The sequence below is a fragment of the Acytostelium subglobosum genome (genome assembly GCF_000787575.1).
Source record: "Acytostelium subglobosum LB1 DNA, scaffold: scaffold10, whole genome shotgun sequence".
Classification (NCBI taxonomy): Eukaryota; Evosea; class Eumycetozoa; order Acytosteliales; family Acytosteliaceae; genus Acytostelium; species Acytostelium subglobosum.
Genome location: NW_012236523.1, coordinates 1,025,072 through 1,039,156, shown reverse-complemented (window position 1 = coordinate 1,039,156; position 14,085 = coordinate 1,025,072). Strand labels below are relative to the sequence as shown.

Here is a 14,085-nt window from a genome sequence, read left to right as displayed (position 1 = left end):
GTATTTCAAAAGTAACTTTCATTCAACCTGCGACTGGGGTGTGATGATGGGGGGGGGGGGGGGGGTAGAATAAGTTGATAAAATAAAAAAACTAATAAAAATAATTTATTTTGAAAATTAATGTTTTTTTTTTGTGAATTACAAATTATTAGTGAGAAGTAATAATTTATATATCTCCATCGTTTATTTGTTTTGTTTGAAATATGATACGTGTGAGTTTTTTGGTGTCTTGTTATTATTCATTGACAACAAAAAAAGGAATGGGTGGTGATGACTAGATTGAAGTCACTGGATTCGATTGGATGTTACCATTCACCAATTGGGAATATTGTTGTACAATCAAGTCCTCCAGCTCCTTGCTGTTGAAAAGTCTCTGTGCGTCCAACAAGAGATTGATCGCTTTCACCTGATCAATCTGCATGAATCGTCTTTGTTGGTGATTGGATCAATGTTAGAGTGATGTACAACACCTGATCAATGAAAACGATCATCATCAATACTTACTGAGCGTCTGCCATTAGTACGTTGTACTGTGATGTCTTGTGCTGATGTTGTTGTTGTTGCAGCAGTTGTTGTTGAATCTGTTGTTGCCTCTGAAGATGTATTTGTTGTGCCAATGTCATTGATGGTGGCTGTTGGATTGGCTGGTGGATAGACTGGAGTTGTGTTGGCCAACTGCCACCCAAGCCTTGGTTCTGGTTCGTTGCCAAGGGCCTGGCCACAGGAGCGTTTAATGAGCCCCAGCCATGAGCCATTGAATTGTTTGGCACTATTGCAGGCCTAACTGGTGGTGACGAGAAGTCTTCAATCACAATAACATCATCGTCGTCTGCCTGGTCATCGTCGGCATAAATGAATTGTTTGGCCAACACCTGTGACTTGTTCGGCTGTTGTGTACAAAGTATGTTAATGAATTGGTCATACAACTGGTGAGGAGCCAGTTACCAAACAACAACAACAACAACAACAACAACAACATACCGTATCTTTGGTGACAATGGTGATCTTCTTCTTCTTAACATGTCTGTCAGTGTTTGGCTGGACGCCTTGCTCGAACGATTTGATATCCTCATCGTCGTGATCAACGCTGACCTGCTCAGAGAACAACAGGTCGTGGTCACTAATACCTGCAAGCATCGCTATGATTGTGTAGAGATACGAATGATGATGTCAATGAATGATCGTTGATGGCGAGTGCGTTCTCTATTATGTACATACGTAGTTTGGTCAAGTAGTTGTTGAGGTGGTCATCCAACTCCTTGCTGCTCTTTCTGTTCTTGGAGTGAAGACCCTCGAGATGCTTCTGGGTGTCTGACACGGTGGTATCATTGAGTGTGAACAAGTCCCTCAGCTCGCCCTTGGTGAAGTATCTGTGCTGTCCTTTGCTCTGGTTCAACATGGTCTTCATCAGTGATCCTTTGAACACCTGCTTCCTATAGATCTTCTCCTCACTGGTCGTCAACTTGTGTGTTAGTTATGGTCTGGCCTGGCGGCTATTGTGAATCTGAATGTGTCTACCAGTCCACTTACATTGTTCCACAGGTGATGAGACGGTAGACCAAGACATCTTTTGTCTGACCAATACGATATACTCTATCGACAGCCTGGTTGTCAACAGTGTTCCATGATGGATCGACTATTGATGTGGATGTATATGTTAGGATGGGTGTTGTCTTGGATGTCCAAGAGGTCTGTCTGATGTATTGATACATACAGATGATGACACGATCGGCGCTTGTGAGATTGAGTCCAAGTGCTCCAACCTGGATGGTGAGCAAGAAGGCAAAGATACTCTTGTCAGTGTTGTACTCGTCAATCCTTCTCTGTCGTTCTTTGGTCGATGATATCGATCCATCAATACGAGTGAAGCTCAGTTTCTATGATTGTTAATGTTAGTGTCTTGGTCCAATGATAACTATGGTCGCAAAAAGTATACATACCAGATTATCCAACAACTTCTCGATTGCATCAAGCATCTTGGTGGACTGACTGAATATCAGTGGACGGTGTCCCTCCTTCAAAAGGTTCGGCAGCATGTAGTAGAGGAACTGCATCTTGCAGGAGTTGCGCACCAATGACTTGATCGATGTGTTCTCTCCAACCTTTTGGAGTATCTCTTGCATGTCGGCGCCATTGCATGTGGTCATCTGGTCGTGCACCAGCAGTGGATGGTCGGATATCTTCTTCAACACGGTGAGCGCGGCAAGTGGCGACTCGGTCTGATTGAGCGCCTTCTTCACCTCCTCCGAGTCCAGGAACACCTTGTAGATGTCGATCTGTGGCTGCGCCAGACTCAGCCAGCAGATGAGATCGTTCTTCCTGGTCCTGATACCTTTGACTGACATTCTCTTCTTGGCCAGTGGCTGTCCTGCTGCCTTTGTTGGTGTTGTTGTGGACGTGGACGTCTTGGCGTTGGCCTCGATGTTGGAGTGGTTCTCATCATTCTCCTTGCCAGTGCCAGGCGCATGGGTTGCAGGCAGTGCGCTGTCTCCTGTGGAGAACACATCCTTCTTCTCGCGTCTAAGGAAGTGTGGTGCGATGATCTTTCGCAATGACTCTGCCACTGCTGAGCCCATCTTCTTCTGCGACTGTGTAGAGTCAGAGATGTGCGCGCCAAGGATTGGCTTCTCAAACTTGGAGGAGAAGTTGCGCACTGAGCCCAACAGGGTACCGTCGCACACCCAGTCAAACAGGGCCCATAGCTCACGGAGGTTGTTCATAATGGCGGTTCCAGTCATGATGATCTTGTAGTGTGCGCGCAGCTCTCGCAGCTTCTTGCTAATCTGGGTTTTGGTCTCCTTGATCTTGTGGCCCTCGTCCAGGATGATATAGTCCCACTGGAAGGTCCTGCGCGATCGCTCCTTCAACTGATCGGTGTTGGCCACAATCATTCCATAGGTGGTGAGCAGGATGCCACCGTTCTTCTGGACAAACTCGAGACTGCGCTCTCTCTCCTTGACGTTGGCGCCGTGGTAGACGCGCACCGTGACCTTGGGCGGCAGGCGCTCAAACTCCTTGACCCAATGCTCGATCAGCGACACGGGCATCACCACCAGGGAGTACTTGACGAACTTGGCGTGGTGCAGTTGCTTGAGGAATGTGATCACCTGCATCGTCTTGCCAAGACCCATGTCGTCGCCCAGGATGCCGCCGGCGCCACGCGTGAACAGTTGCCACATCCAGTTGATTCCCTCGCGTTGGTACCAGAACAGCTGTTCATACGATTGCTTGGAGACAACAAACTCTCGCTGGGCCAGTGTCACATCATCCTCCAGCACAGTCGTACTGTGGTAGTTCTCAGTCTTGAGGTTCTTCTTGAATCCATTGAGTTGGTCTTCATACTTGGTCTCCTCCTCTTCCTCCTCCCCCTCCTCATTCTGTTCATCGCCAGACTCTTGAATATCGTCTTCCTCTTCCTCCACCACTGGAATTGACTTCTTTGTTGTCGATTTCTTTGTTGACTTGGTTTGTCTCTTTGGTACATACTCCTCATCCTCTTCCTCCTCCTCTTCTTCACTCTCATAGTCTTCATCATCATCTTCCTCTTCCTCATCATCTTCATCTTCTTCCTCGTCATCCTCCTCGTCGTCCTCCTCTGAAACAATATCATCTTGTGGCTCCACCTCCTTCTCTGGCATCTTCTTGCGCTTGAGTCTATTGAGTGTTGAAGGTTGTGACTCTGCTGGGACCACCTCCTTGATTTCCTTCTTCTCCTCTTCCTTGTCCTCCCACTCCTCTTCTACTACTACATTGTTGTTGTTGTTGTGCTGTGGTGCGACACAAGGACTCTCACCTTCGTCATCCAACACCAGTCTTTTGATTGTTCTTCTTGTTGAAACTGGAATTTCCTCCTCCTCTTCGTCGTCCTCAGCAACACTCTGTTGCTGCTTCTGTGTCAGCTCAGTCTTAACAGCAACAGCAGCCTCCTTTAGCAATTGACTTGTTATGTTTCTATTTGTTGGTGCAATATATTCATCATCATCGCCCTGCTCCTCATCATCTCCATTATCCTTTGTAGACGACTTGACTGACTTCTTGATTGACAATGAACCAAGACTCTCCAACAGTTCCAGTGATCCATCTTGAGGTGGTTTAGATGCAACAACAACACCATCATCCAGAGTGAATGGAATTGGCTGACTGGTTGTTGTTGTTGTTGATGTTGTTGATGTTGTTGTTGAATCATTATCTGATGATTGTTCAGTTGTGCCTGTAGTACTCTGACGACTAGCCAGGAATGAATTCTTTACGCTCATTGCTCTATCTAACATTGCCTGTGATATCTTTGGTGTCCTCTTTACTGATGACAGAGGTGTCTTTAATGTAGGTCGACTACTCATATCTCCTACTCTTACTGTCTTGTTGTCTGTGTTGCTTTGTGAATGAACTAAATTAAATAACTAATTACTTGGAAGTCATTGAGGGACTGCACAATGAACCACCGTTTAGACCTGTTTGAAACAGTTCAAATCTCCCGCCATCTCTGAATTTAAATTCAAATTTGTTCAACTTGACCAAGTTGGTCGGATCTAAGTTCTTTAATGTTATAATGCACGACTGATGACTTGTGGATTCATTAATGGCAAACATGTGAGGGAAAGTAGATGTGATGGAATGGTATGGTGATGATGAAGTTTGTGTCATCGATGACGAGCGAGACTGATGTGAGTGTACCAAAGATTGATTGTTGGTTGAAGTGATTGATTAGTGTGGACATATGTCGATCGAGTGATCCATTAATATGACAAAGGATCATTCTCTCAATATCATTTAGATGGATTGATAATGAAGTGATTGGTGTTGGACATTGTGGCAGCAATGCAATCACATTGCTCAGGTCTTGGATGTTGAGGAATAGGGAATATGATTTTTGTAGTGATTGATTCATACGGTTGTATAATTGTTGGATCTTATCAATCAGTTCCTTATTGAATCTTTTGCTTTCTCTTGGTTCATTGATGTGTATGTTGGACATGGTTCCAGTCATGTACTCGAGTACATTTGGGATACCACTATGGTCCATAAATTTACGAACATCCTTGCTGTACTCTCCAATGGTCAATGATGTGAGGTGGCCTTCCAAAGGCTCATACAAGGAAGAATGATCATTGATTGTCAATCGATTGTTGATGGTCACATTCAACAAAGCACTTGAGATCTTTGGATGATATATATTTGAGTATGATTGAAACTCTATTGTTTGAAGAGATGTTCTGTTGGGGCCAAAGTATTGTTTGCACAATGACTTGAACCATGGCTCGTCCTCATCGTCATCGTCCTCGTCCTCATCCTCCATGTCATAAAGATATCGATTACAACTATCATACAGATAGAATAGTAATTGATGGTCTTCAGTGATATCTGTCCAATTGGCACAGTCATCCTTCTCCTCAACCAATGTGATATGTTCCAGATTATTCGCCCCCTGCACCACAATGTACTTTGAGTTGGAGTTGCAATCGTTATGTATGAATGGTATTGTAACATGTAGCAATCGATCAATACATCGAGATAAGTGCGTTGTTGGGATGTGAACCAGATCAATGGGATTCATATGAAGTGGCGTGTCATTGAACAAACAATATTTCGATCCAATATGTTTGAGTGATGATAGTACTCTGATTGATGGGAGTACACGATTGGTAAGGATAAAAGCGCATTCCTTGTGGAGCTGACTGCTCACTGTTGCCAAGTCCACCAACCACCAATATTCAAAGTTATCATTGGTTTCTATATCTTGGATTGCAATTTGTATGATCATTTTGATCACTCTCAAAGGGAGTGTGGGCAGGGGCTCCAGTGGCTGTGGTCTGTGAGCGAAAGTATGTAGCGTCTTGGTGAATGACTGACACTTGAACTGTTTAAAGAGTTGGCGTTCCTTGATAAACTCATCATCATCATGATTCAATGTTCCAAACAAAATATGTTTGGACCGTTTGTAATTTGAGTCAACTGGTCCGAGACTGAGTATATAAATATACTTGAGGAGGTGGAAAACAGGTCGAACCAGTCTAACTACCATCAGATGCTGTTCAATCGCCATTACTTCCACAAACATGTAGTAGTATTTCCCATTGCCTTCTTGCTGGTCGTTGAGACGTGAGCTGTCCATCATTATATCAATGTATTGAATCCATGCTTCGTTGGGATCATCCGTACATATCGTTTGAACGAATGATATTATATTGTTACTGTGTGACCTGTCCATGTAGATGCCAGATCCCCGATGACTACATCCAAGCATGTGAATCACTTGCAAAGTGCTGATCCAAGATTGTTGGTGACACCTAATGATCATATCGGTGTTGCGCCAAGTAGACATTGACTTTTCTGGAGAGTCTAGGAATGCCTTGAACTCGGATAGATATCTTTGGATGACCTCTTGATTGAACGATTGAATATCAATATGATCATTGATGTGCATCAAACTCCTGAACCCTTCCGCTCGTAGTCTTTTGTTGCCATCTGCTGCCTTGATCAAGCCTCTTATGGTCTCAAAATTGGTACTATTGTATGATAATCTATAATCAGCAAGACAATCAATCAATCCATTTGGCAGAGGCAGTCCACATGATTCAAAGCAACTGGTAATACCATCCAGGATGAAAAGCACACCTCTTCTTACTTTGGAGAGAATAGTTTGTTCGTACATATTGAATATCTATAAGGTCGGAGTTGTTTTGAACAATGAGTTGATTGAGTGGAGTGGAGTGGATGATGAAGGTGGTTGATCGCTGGCTTACCTTGGGGAACTCTGATCCAAAATGTCTGATGACCTCATGTATGGATTGGTTATTGGAATTGAGGTTGATACCATGAATGAGTGATGGAATGCTTTTAAAGAATATATACGATATGAGGTTGTTTGGATGTCAGTGTTGCCACTCTTTTTTGTTGATCCTCATCATATCCATAAATATGCCAAGCTCTCCAAACTGTGTCTGGAAATGTTCAAAATATTTAGAGTAGTTTCCATAATCCTCCAAAGTTGTAATTATGATCCTGTTGGTCATTGATCAATTTGATTGAATGATTGATTGATGGTGTGTGTGAGCGAGTGAGTGCATAAGTGGATATGCTTAGACCTACTTACTCGAATGCATAATGCCTGTTCTGGACATTGAGATACAACTCTGATTGAGACTTGTCTTTGATTAGTACAAGGTAGAGTAGTTTGGCCTTGGATGTACTACTGTGTAAACATTCTGGTGGAGATGGCGTCAAGAACCATTGATCGAGCGAGTGCCCCAATCGTTCACTACCTAATATCGATGTTGCCACATCGTAGGCTTTGTGTAGATCAATGTAAAAGTTGTTGCACTGTTGTGATACTAGTTTGAAGTCGATCAGAATGGCAATGATCAAGTTGGCATAGTGTTTGATTATCTGATCCACCACCAGATGATCACTATTCTCCAGCTTCTGGACAAGCCCGTGAAGGAATGTATCATCAAAGAGGAACCTGAGGAACCGAAGTACAAGGAGGTTATTGATCGATGCCATGTCCACTAGTGCCATGGTTACATCCAACATCGATGTAGTCAATCCATTCAATGTGAAGAACAGACTATCATTGATAATGTTATGCTCCAATTGATGTATACCATATCTAACAAAGGTGATCGACTCTAGTACTTCAATGATCAATGTCTCAAGTGAGAAAAAGTCTTTGGACAACTTGGAGGTTTGAATGAGTAAGTGATATTGTTTGTGTTGTTGTGGAGTATACACACTCAGTATTCAATACCTTTGATAAGATTGGCAGTTCATTGATGATGTCCAGAGTAGAGTGTAATCGAGTGAATACCTCAAGATCATTACTCATGATGATTGAGTCTCTTTCAATGATATGTCTTGCTTTCTCAGCCCATTCGTTCGATCGAGAATGTTTTGGTTGTTGTTGTTGTTGAGCCATGAACAAGAATAATCATACAAGTGTCCAACTTTGAATAAATAATAACATCAACTAAGATTCACCTCATTCATCAACACAGGCTCGACTTTACAAGTTTACAGGTAAAGAGCCTTCCAAACCTTTCACACTATCAAAAGTGTCTTCCCCTGACTAGTCTGGCAGTGAGAATGTTTCTATTGGTAACCGCAAAGTGATCCTCTCCAGGAGATATTTAATTCAGTCGACATTAATGCTCTAAAAGGGCTTGGGCATCACATCTGGCGTGTGAGTCATGCATTGCTCGGTTCCCAAACACACACAATTATCGCTTGTGAAGATTGATGGGGTACACCCATCTTTGAAGGAGGTGGCATTGAACTCGTCAATCGCACACATCTCAAAGGACAAAGGCGTCTGTTCCTCTTATCATTCATTCATTATGTTCAATACCTATATTTCAAACAACCAACAAATAATTAAGCTTTCGAGTATAGGGTATATCAACCAATCATTCATTCATCTTTGTAGGAGTACCATTCATTATCGACATTCACCTTCCTACTCATCTTCAACTCAAACATCAACAACAACTACAATCTAAAAGAATGAAAGAAGAGGCTCGTATGTAGTATACCTTTGACAGCAAACTGATGGAATTGTGTGACTAATATAATACTATTCTTATTTAGCAATCTTTGAACAGCTCAGGGCTACCATGAGGGAGAGGATCATGATCCTCGATGGTGCTATGGGCACTGAGATACAGAAGTTTAAGCTTAAGGATCATCACTACCGTGGCGAGGAGTTTAAGGACTTCCCGCATGAACTAGGTGGTAACAATGATCTCTTGGTATTGACTCAACCTCATATCATCAAGGAGATTCACAAGGTAATGACCGAGTCAGCTTTGCCATCAAGTCAATAGTCGTCAATCAACATCTCTCTAACAACTCAAACAACTATAATAATCATACACAGAAATACTTGGAGGCAGGTGCAGACATCATCGAGACCAACACATTCAATGGAAACATATTCTCACAGGCTGACTACAAGATGGAGCATCTGGTCAAGCGTATTAACTTGGAGGCTGCGCGTCTGGCAAAGGAGGCTGCGATTGAGGTTTATCAGGCCGATCCAGAGAAGCGACCAAGATACGTCGCTGGTGCCGTTGGCCCAACAAACAAGACCGCTTCGATCTCACCATCGGTCGAGCGCCCAGAGGCCAGAAACGTCAAGTTTGACGAGTTGGTCGATGGCTACTACGAGCAAGTCGAGGCTTTGGCCCAGGGTGGCGTCGACATCTTCCTCGTGGAGACAGTGTTTGACTCACTCAACTGTAAGGCTGCTCTGTTTGCCATTGAGAACTACTTCAAGAATCATCCAAGGATACCAGTATTCGTATCTGGTACCATTGTCGACAAGTCTGGAAGAACGCTCTCGGGTCAGACTGGAGAGGCCTTCTACACATCGATCGCACATTCCAACCCAATGGTGTTTGGTCTCAACTGTGCGCTGGGCGCCAACGAGATGCGCCCATTCCTCCAGAACATCTCCAAGTGCTCAGAGTGTCTGGTGCTCTGTTATCCCAATGCCGGTCTACCCAACACCTTTGGTGGCTACGATGAGACACCCGAGGTGATGGCCGAGCAGATCGAAGAGTTTGCTCGCTCTGGATTGCTCAACATTGTCGGAGGCTGCTGTGGTACGTCCCCTGATCACATCCGTGAGTTTGCCCGTGTTACCAAGGGCGTGGCACCTCGTCACATCCCATCATTGGCACCATACACCACGCTCAGTGGTCTCGAGCCACTGGTGTTCACGCCAACACTCAACTTTGTCAACGTTGGTGAGCGTTGTAACGTGTCTGGATCACGTCGTTTTGCCAACTTGATCAAGGCCAACAAGTACGAGGAGGCCATCTCAGTGGCCAGACAACAGGTGGAGGCCGGTGCCCAAATCATCGACATTAACATGGACGAAGGTATGATTGACGCCGTGCAGGCCATCCAGAAGTTCCTCTTCTTCGTTGGCTCCGAACCCGAGATCTCCAAGGTGCCCATCATGCTTGACTCGTCCAACTTTGCCGTCGTCGAGTCTGGTCTAAAGTGTGTGCAGGGCAAGTGCATTGTCAACTCCATCTCGCTCAAGGTTGGCGAGGAGCTATTCATTGAGCAGGCCAGGATCTGCAAGCAGTACGGAGCTGCCGTCGTGGTCATGGCCTTTGACGAGCAGGGACAGGCCGTCGACAAGGATGAGAAGGTCAGGATCTGTCATCGCTCATACAAGATCCTCACAGAGGTGGTTGGATTCAAGCCACAGGACATCATCTTTGACCCCAACATCTTGACCATTGCCACTGGTCTCGAGGAGCACAACAACTATGCCATCGAGTTCATCGAGGCCACCAGAGAGATCAAGAGGATTATGCCTCTGACCAAGGTCAGCGGTGGTGTGTCCAACCTTTCATTCTCCTTCCGTGGAAACGAGCCATTGCGTGAGGCCATGCACTCTGCCTTCCTGTACCACGCCATCAAGGCCGGTATGGACATGGGTATTGTGAACGCTGGACAGCTGCCCATCTACGACGACATTGAGAAGGACCTGCTCAAGCTGGTGGAGGATGCCATTCTCAACAGGACCAACGACGCCACTGAGAAGCTGCTCGAGTACGCTCAGAACAGCAGCAAGACAGAGAAGGCTGCCACCGAGGTTGAGGAGTGGAGAACAAAGTCCGTCGAGGATCGTATCAGTCACGCATTGGTCAAGGGTATCACCAACTTCATCATTGAGGACACTGAGGAGGCTAGAATAACCATGCCATCTTCACTCTCGGTTATCGAAGGACCACTCATGAGTGGAATGAACGTCGTTGGAGATCTGTTTGGCTCAGGCAAGATGTTCTTGCCACAGGTGATCAAGAGTGCCAGAGTCATGAAGAAGGCCGTCGCTCATTTGATCCCCTTCATGGAGGAGGAGAAGAGAGTGCGCAGAGCCAACGGTGACACATCCGATGGCGAGGCTGAGAATGCTGGCGTCGTTGTGCTGGCCACCGTCAAGGGAGACGTGCATGACATTGGAAAGAACATCGTAGGTGTTGTACTTGGTTGCAACAACTACAAGGTTATCGATCTTGGCGTCATGACACCCTGCGAGAAGATCCTGGCCTCAGCAATCGAGCACAAGGCCGACATTGTTGGTCTGTCCGGCCTGATTACCCCATCACTTGACGAGATGATCTACGTGGCTTCAGAGATGGAGCGTTTGAAGTTCAAGGTGCCATTGTTGATTGGTGGTGCCACCACATCCCAGATTCACACGGCTGTCAAGATCTCGCCCCATTACTCTCAGCCAACTGTTCATGTTCTCGATGCCTCTCGTTCAGTCACAGTGGTCTCCAGTCTTCTCGACAAGAACAATAAGGAGCACTTTGCCGACGACATCTCCACTCAGTACCAAGAGCTCAGAGACAAGCATTATGCATCACTCAAGGACAGGATCTACATTGGTCTGGACAAGTCAAGAAACTTGAGACCCAAGATTGACTGGAGCCACATCAAGACGACCACACCAAGCTTCTTGGGTCACAAGGTGATCAAGGACTACGCATTGGACAAGTTGCTGCCAAAGATCGATTGGAATCCATTCTTTGCCACATGGCAACTGCGTGGAAAGTATCCAAACAGAGGATATCCAAGAATATTCAATGATGCCACCGTTGGTGCTGAGGCCAAGAAGCTGTTTGACGACGCTCAGGCAATGCTCAAGGAGATCATCGAGAAGAAGTTGCTCAACGCCAGAGGTGTGATTGGATTCTACCCAGCGGCCAGTGTCAACGAGGATGTCATCCTCTACACGGACGAGACACGCACCACCAAGCTCACCACACTGTTTGGTCTGCGCCAGCAATCTGAGAAGGAGGTGGACGAGCCATACATCTCGATGGGTGACTATGTCGCACCAGTTGACTCTGGTGTCAAGGACTACATCGGTCTGTTTGCATTGTCCTCTGGATTCGGTCTTGAGGAGATGGTCGAGCGCTACAAGCAAGAGAACGACGACTACTCATCCATCATGGCCAAGGCTCTGGCCGATCGTCTTGCAGAGGCGTTAGCCGAGCACATGCACGAGGACGTCAGGAAGGAGCACTGGGGCTACGAGAAGGACGAGAGTCTGAGCGCAGAGGACCTGTTCAAGGTCAAGTACCGTGGCATCCGTCCAGCACCAGGCTATCCCGTGCAGCCAGACCACACTGAGATGAAGACCATCTGGTCCACGATGAACGTGCAGGAGAACACTGGCATCGAGCTCACCGATCACATGGCAATGCTGCCAGGTGCTGCCGTTTGTGGAATCTACTTCTCACACGAACACGCCAAGTACTTCTCCGTTGGCAAGATCACCAAGGACCAAGTGCAGGACTACGCCGTCAGAAAGGGCATCTCTGTCGAGGAGGCCGAGCGTTGGTTGTCCACCATTCTCTCATACGATAGGTTACCATTCGCTCAACAGCCATCAAAGCAATAATAGTAATAATAATAAACATTCATTGTGGTTCAGCAGCCATGCCTGAAGGATTACTTACTTGGCGGCCTCTGCTGCTGAACGGTTTATTTCCTCCAATATCTCCATGGCACCATGTTGTTTGAGCATTGTAGCCAGTTCTCTGCCAACTTGTTCCGGTGTGGCAATATCTCCTTGATGTGACAACTTGACAGACTTGCTACCATCCAGACTGAGTACAATACCCTCGATCATTAGTTGGTTGCCACTGATTGTTGTGTTGACACCGATTGGTACATGACAGCCTCCTTCCAGATCACGTAGCATTGCTCTCTCTGCCAGACAACAACGTGAAGTCTCATAATGATTCAATGGCTCCAGAAGGTTCATGATGAACTGGTCGTTGGAGCGACACTCGATACCAAGTGCACCCTGTCCCACTGCATACAGAGAAGTGTCTGGCTCCAATATCTGTGATATCCTGTCGGTCCAACCGAGTCGCTCGAGTCCAGCCACGGCCAGGATCATTCCATCAAACTGGCCAGTCGTGTCCAACTTGTTGAAGCGTGTGTTCAAGTTGCCTCTAATATCATTGAACTGAAGATGTGGATATGCCTTGCGCAACTGACTAACTCTTCGCAGTGATGAACTACCAATCACGGCACCATTTGGCAATGAAGCCAATGTGCATTGCTTGCCATACTTTGGATGTGCTACGAATGCATCATAACTATTCTCTCTCTTTGTAATAGCTCCCAATCCTAGTCCCTCAGGGAAGCTGTATTGTCTCATTGTGTTAGGAGGTGAACATGCAGTCAACAACAATGTCAACAACATACCGTGTTGGGAGGTCCTTTAGAGAGTGGACAGCAATATCGATGTGACCAGAGATCATTAGATCTTCGAGCTCCTTTGTGAACAGTCCCTTGTCACCAATCTTTGATAGGGCAACACTGAGTACACGATCGCCCATTGTATCCATGGTCTGTATCTCAAATGTAAGATGTGGATATAGAGTCTGCAAACTCTTCATCACAGACTCTGTCTGAACCATAGCAAGTTGACTCTTTCGTGATCCAATCACTATATTCTTCCTGTTTGTAGTATCTGTTGGTGTTGCCATGTCTATTTGTTTGTATATGTGTATCTATTTGTCACTTTGGAGTTATGGAGTGATGAATGAATAATCGACCGAAAGTTGCATCCCAATTAAAGTTCAACCTGACTCGTCATTTGGTTGTCAACATCACTCCCCTTCTAACACTTTGATGATGCGGATCTGACTAAAGTGATAAACGATAACGATTAATTAACAACAATGAGTGATGATACAGTGCAACAGACAAATGACAATAACAATGATATTGATGTAAAGAAAGACACCAACATTACTGAAGAGAATGGTGATGCAGATATAACAAAGACAGCAACATCACAACAACAACAACATGAACAACCACAATTCAAATCATTGCATCTATATAGCGACACTGATCAGAGATACACCAACTTGAGTACACAGACCATTGCTTTCATTCCTCCTCAATCATCATCATCATCGTACAACAGACATCATCACCAAGCACAACATCATCATCAACAACATCAACAACAAGATCCAACCAATACTTCACTTCATCAACCATCGAACTAGTAGTTGATCATGTAAATAAACCAGACTCCATTGT

The 14,085-nt window shown here is 45.4% G+C and overlaps 4 protein-coding genes across 4 annotated transcripts; 1 reads left to right on the top strand and 3 right to left on the bottom strand.

Moving 5' to 3' along the window:
- Window positions 1–274: 274 nt before the first annotated feature.
- SAMD00019534_058410 (hypothetical protein) lies at window positions 275–4,256 on the bottom strand (the record flags this gene model as incomplete). The annotated part of the gene is made up of 7 exons (XM_012899332.1): window positions 275–428; window positions 505–887; window positions 982–1,139; window positions 1,219–1,451; window positions 1,531–1,636; window positions 1,715–1,877; window positions 1,941–4,256. 7 exons carry the CDS (start codon window positions 4,254–4,256, stop codon window positions 275–277), a joined length of 3,513 nt encoding a protein of 1,170 aa, XP_012754786.1.
- A 2,833-nt stretch (window positions 4,257–7,089) lies between these two features.
- On the bottom strand, window positions 7,090–7,825 carry SAMD00019534_058400 (hypothetical protein; the record flags this gene model as incomplete). The annotated part of the gene is made up of 2 exons (XM_012899331.1): window positions 7,090–7,677; window positions 7,748–7,825. The coding sequence occupies 2 exons, from the start codon at window positions 7,823–7,825 to the stop codon at window positions 7,090–7,092; spliced, it is 666 nt and encodes a 221-aa protein (XP_012754785.1).
- Window positions 7,826–8,499: 674 nt separating this feature from the next.
- On the top strand, window positions 8,500–12,421 carry SAMD00019534_058390 (hypothetical protein; the record flags this gene model as incomplete). Its single annotated transcript, XM_012899330.1, has 3 exons — window positions 8,500–8,515; window positions 8,584–8,783; window positions 8,873–12,421. The coding sequence occupies 3 exons, from the start codon at window positions 8,500–8,502 to the stop codon at window positions 12,419–12,421; spliced, it is 3,765 nt and encodes a 1,254-aa protein (XP_012754784.1).
- Window positions 12,422–12,481: 60 nt separating this feature from the next.
- On the bottom strand, window positions 12,482–13,508 carry SAMD00019534_058380 (hypothetical protein; the record flags this gene model as incomplete). The annotated part of the gene is made up of 2 exons (XM_012899329.1): window positions 12,482–13,175; window positions 13,237–13,508. Coding segments are annotated over 2 exons (966 nt in total), but the record flags the coding sequence as incomplete, so codon positions are not given.
- Between the last annotated feature and the right edge of the window lie 577 nt (window positions 13,509–14,085).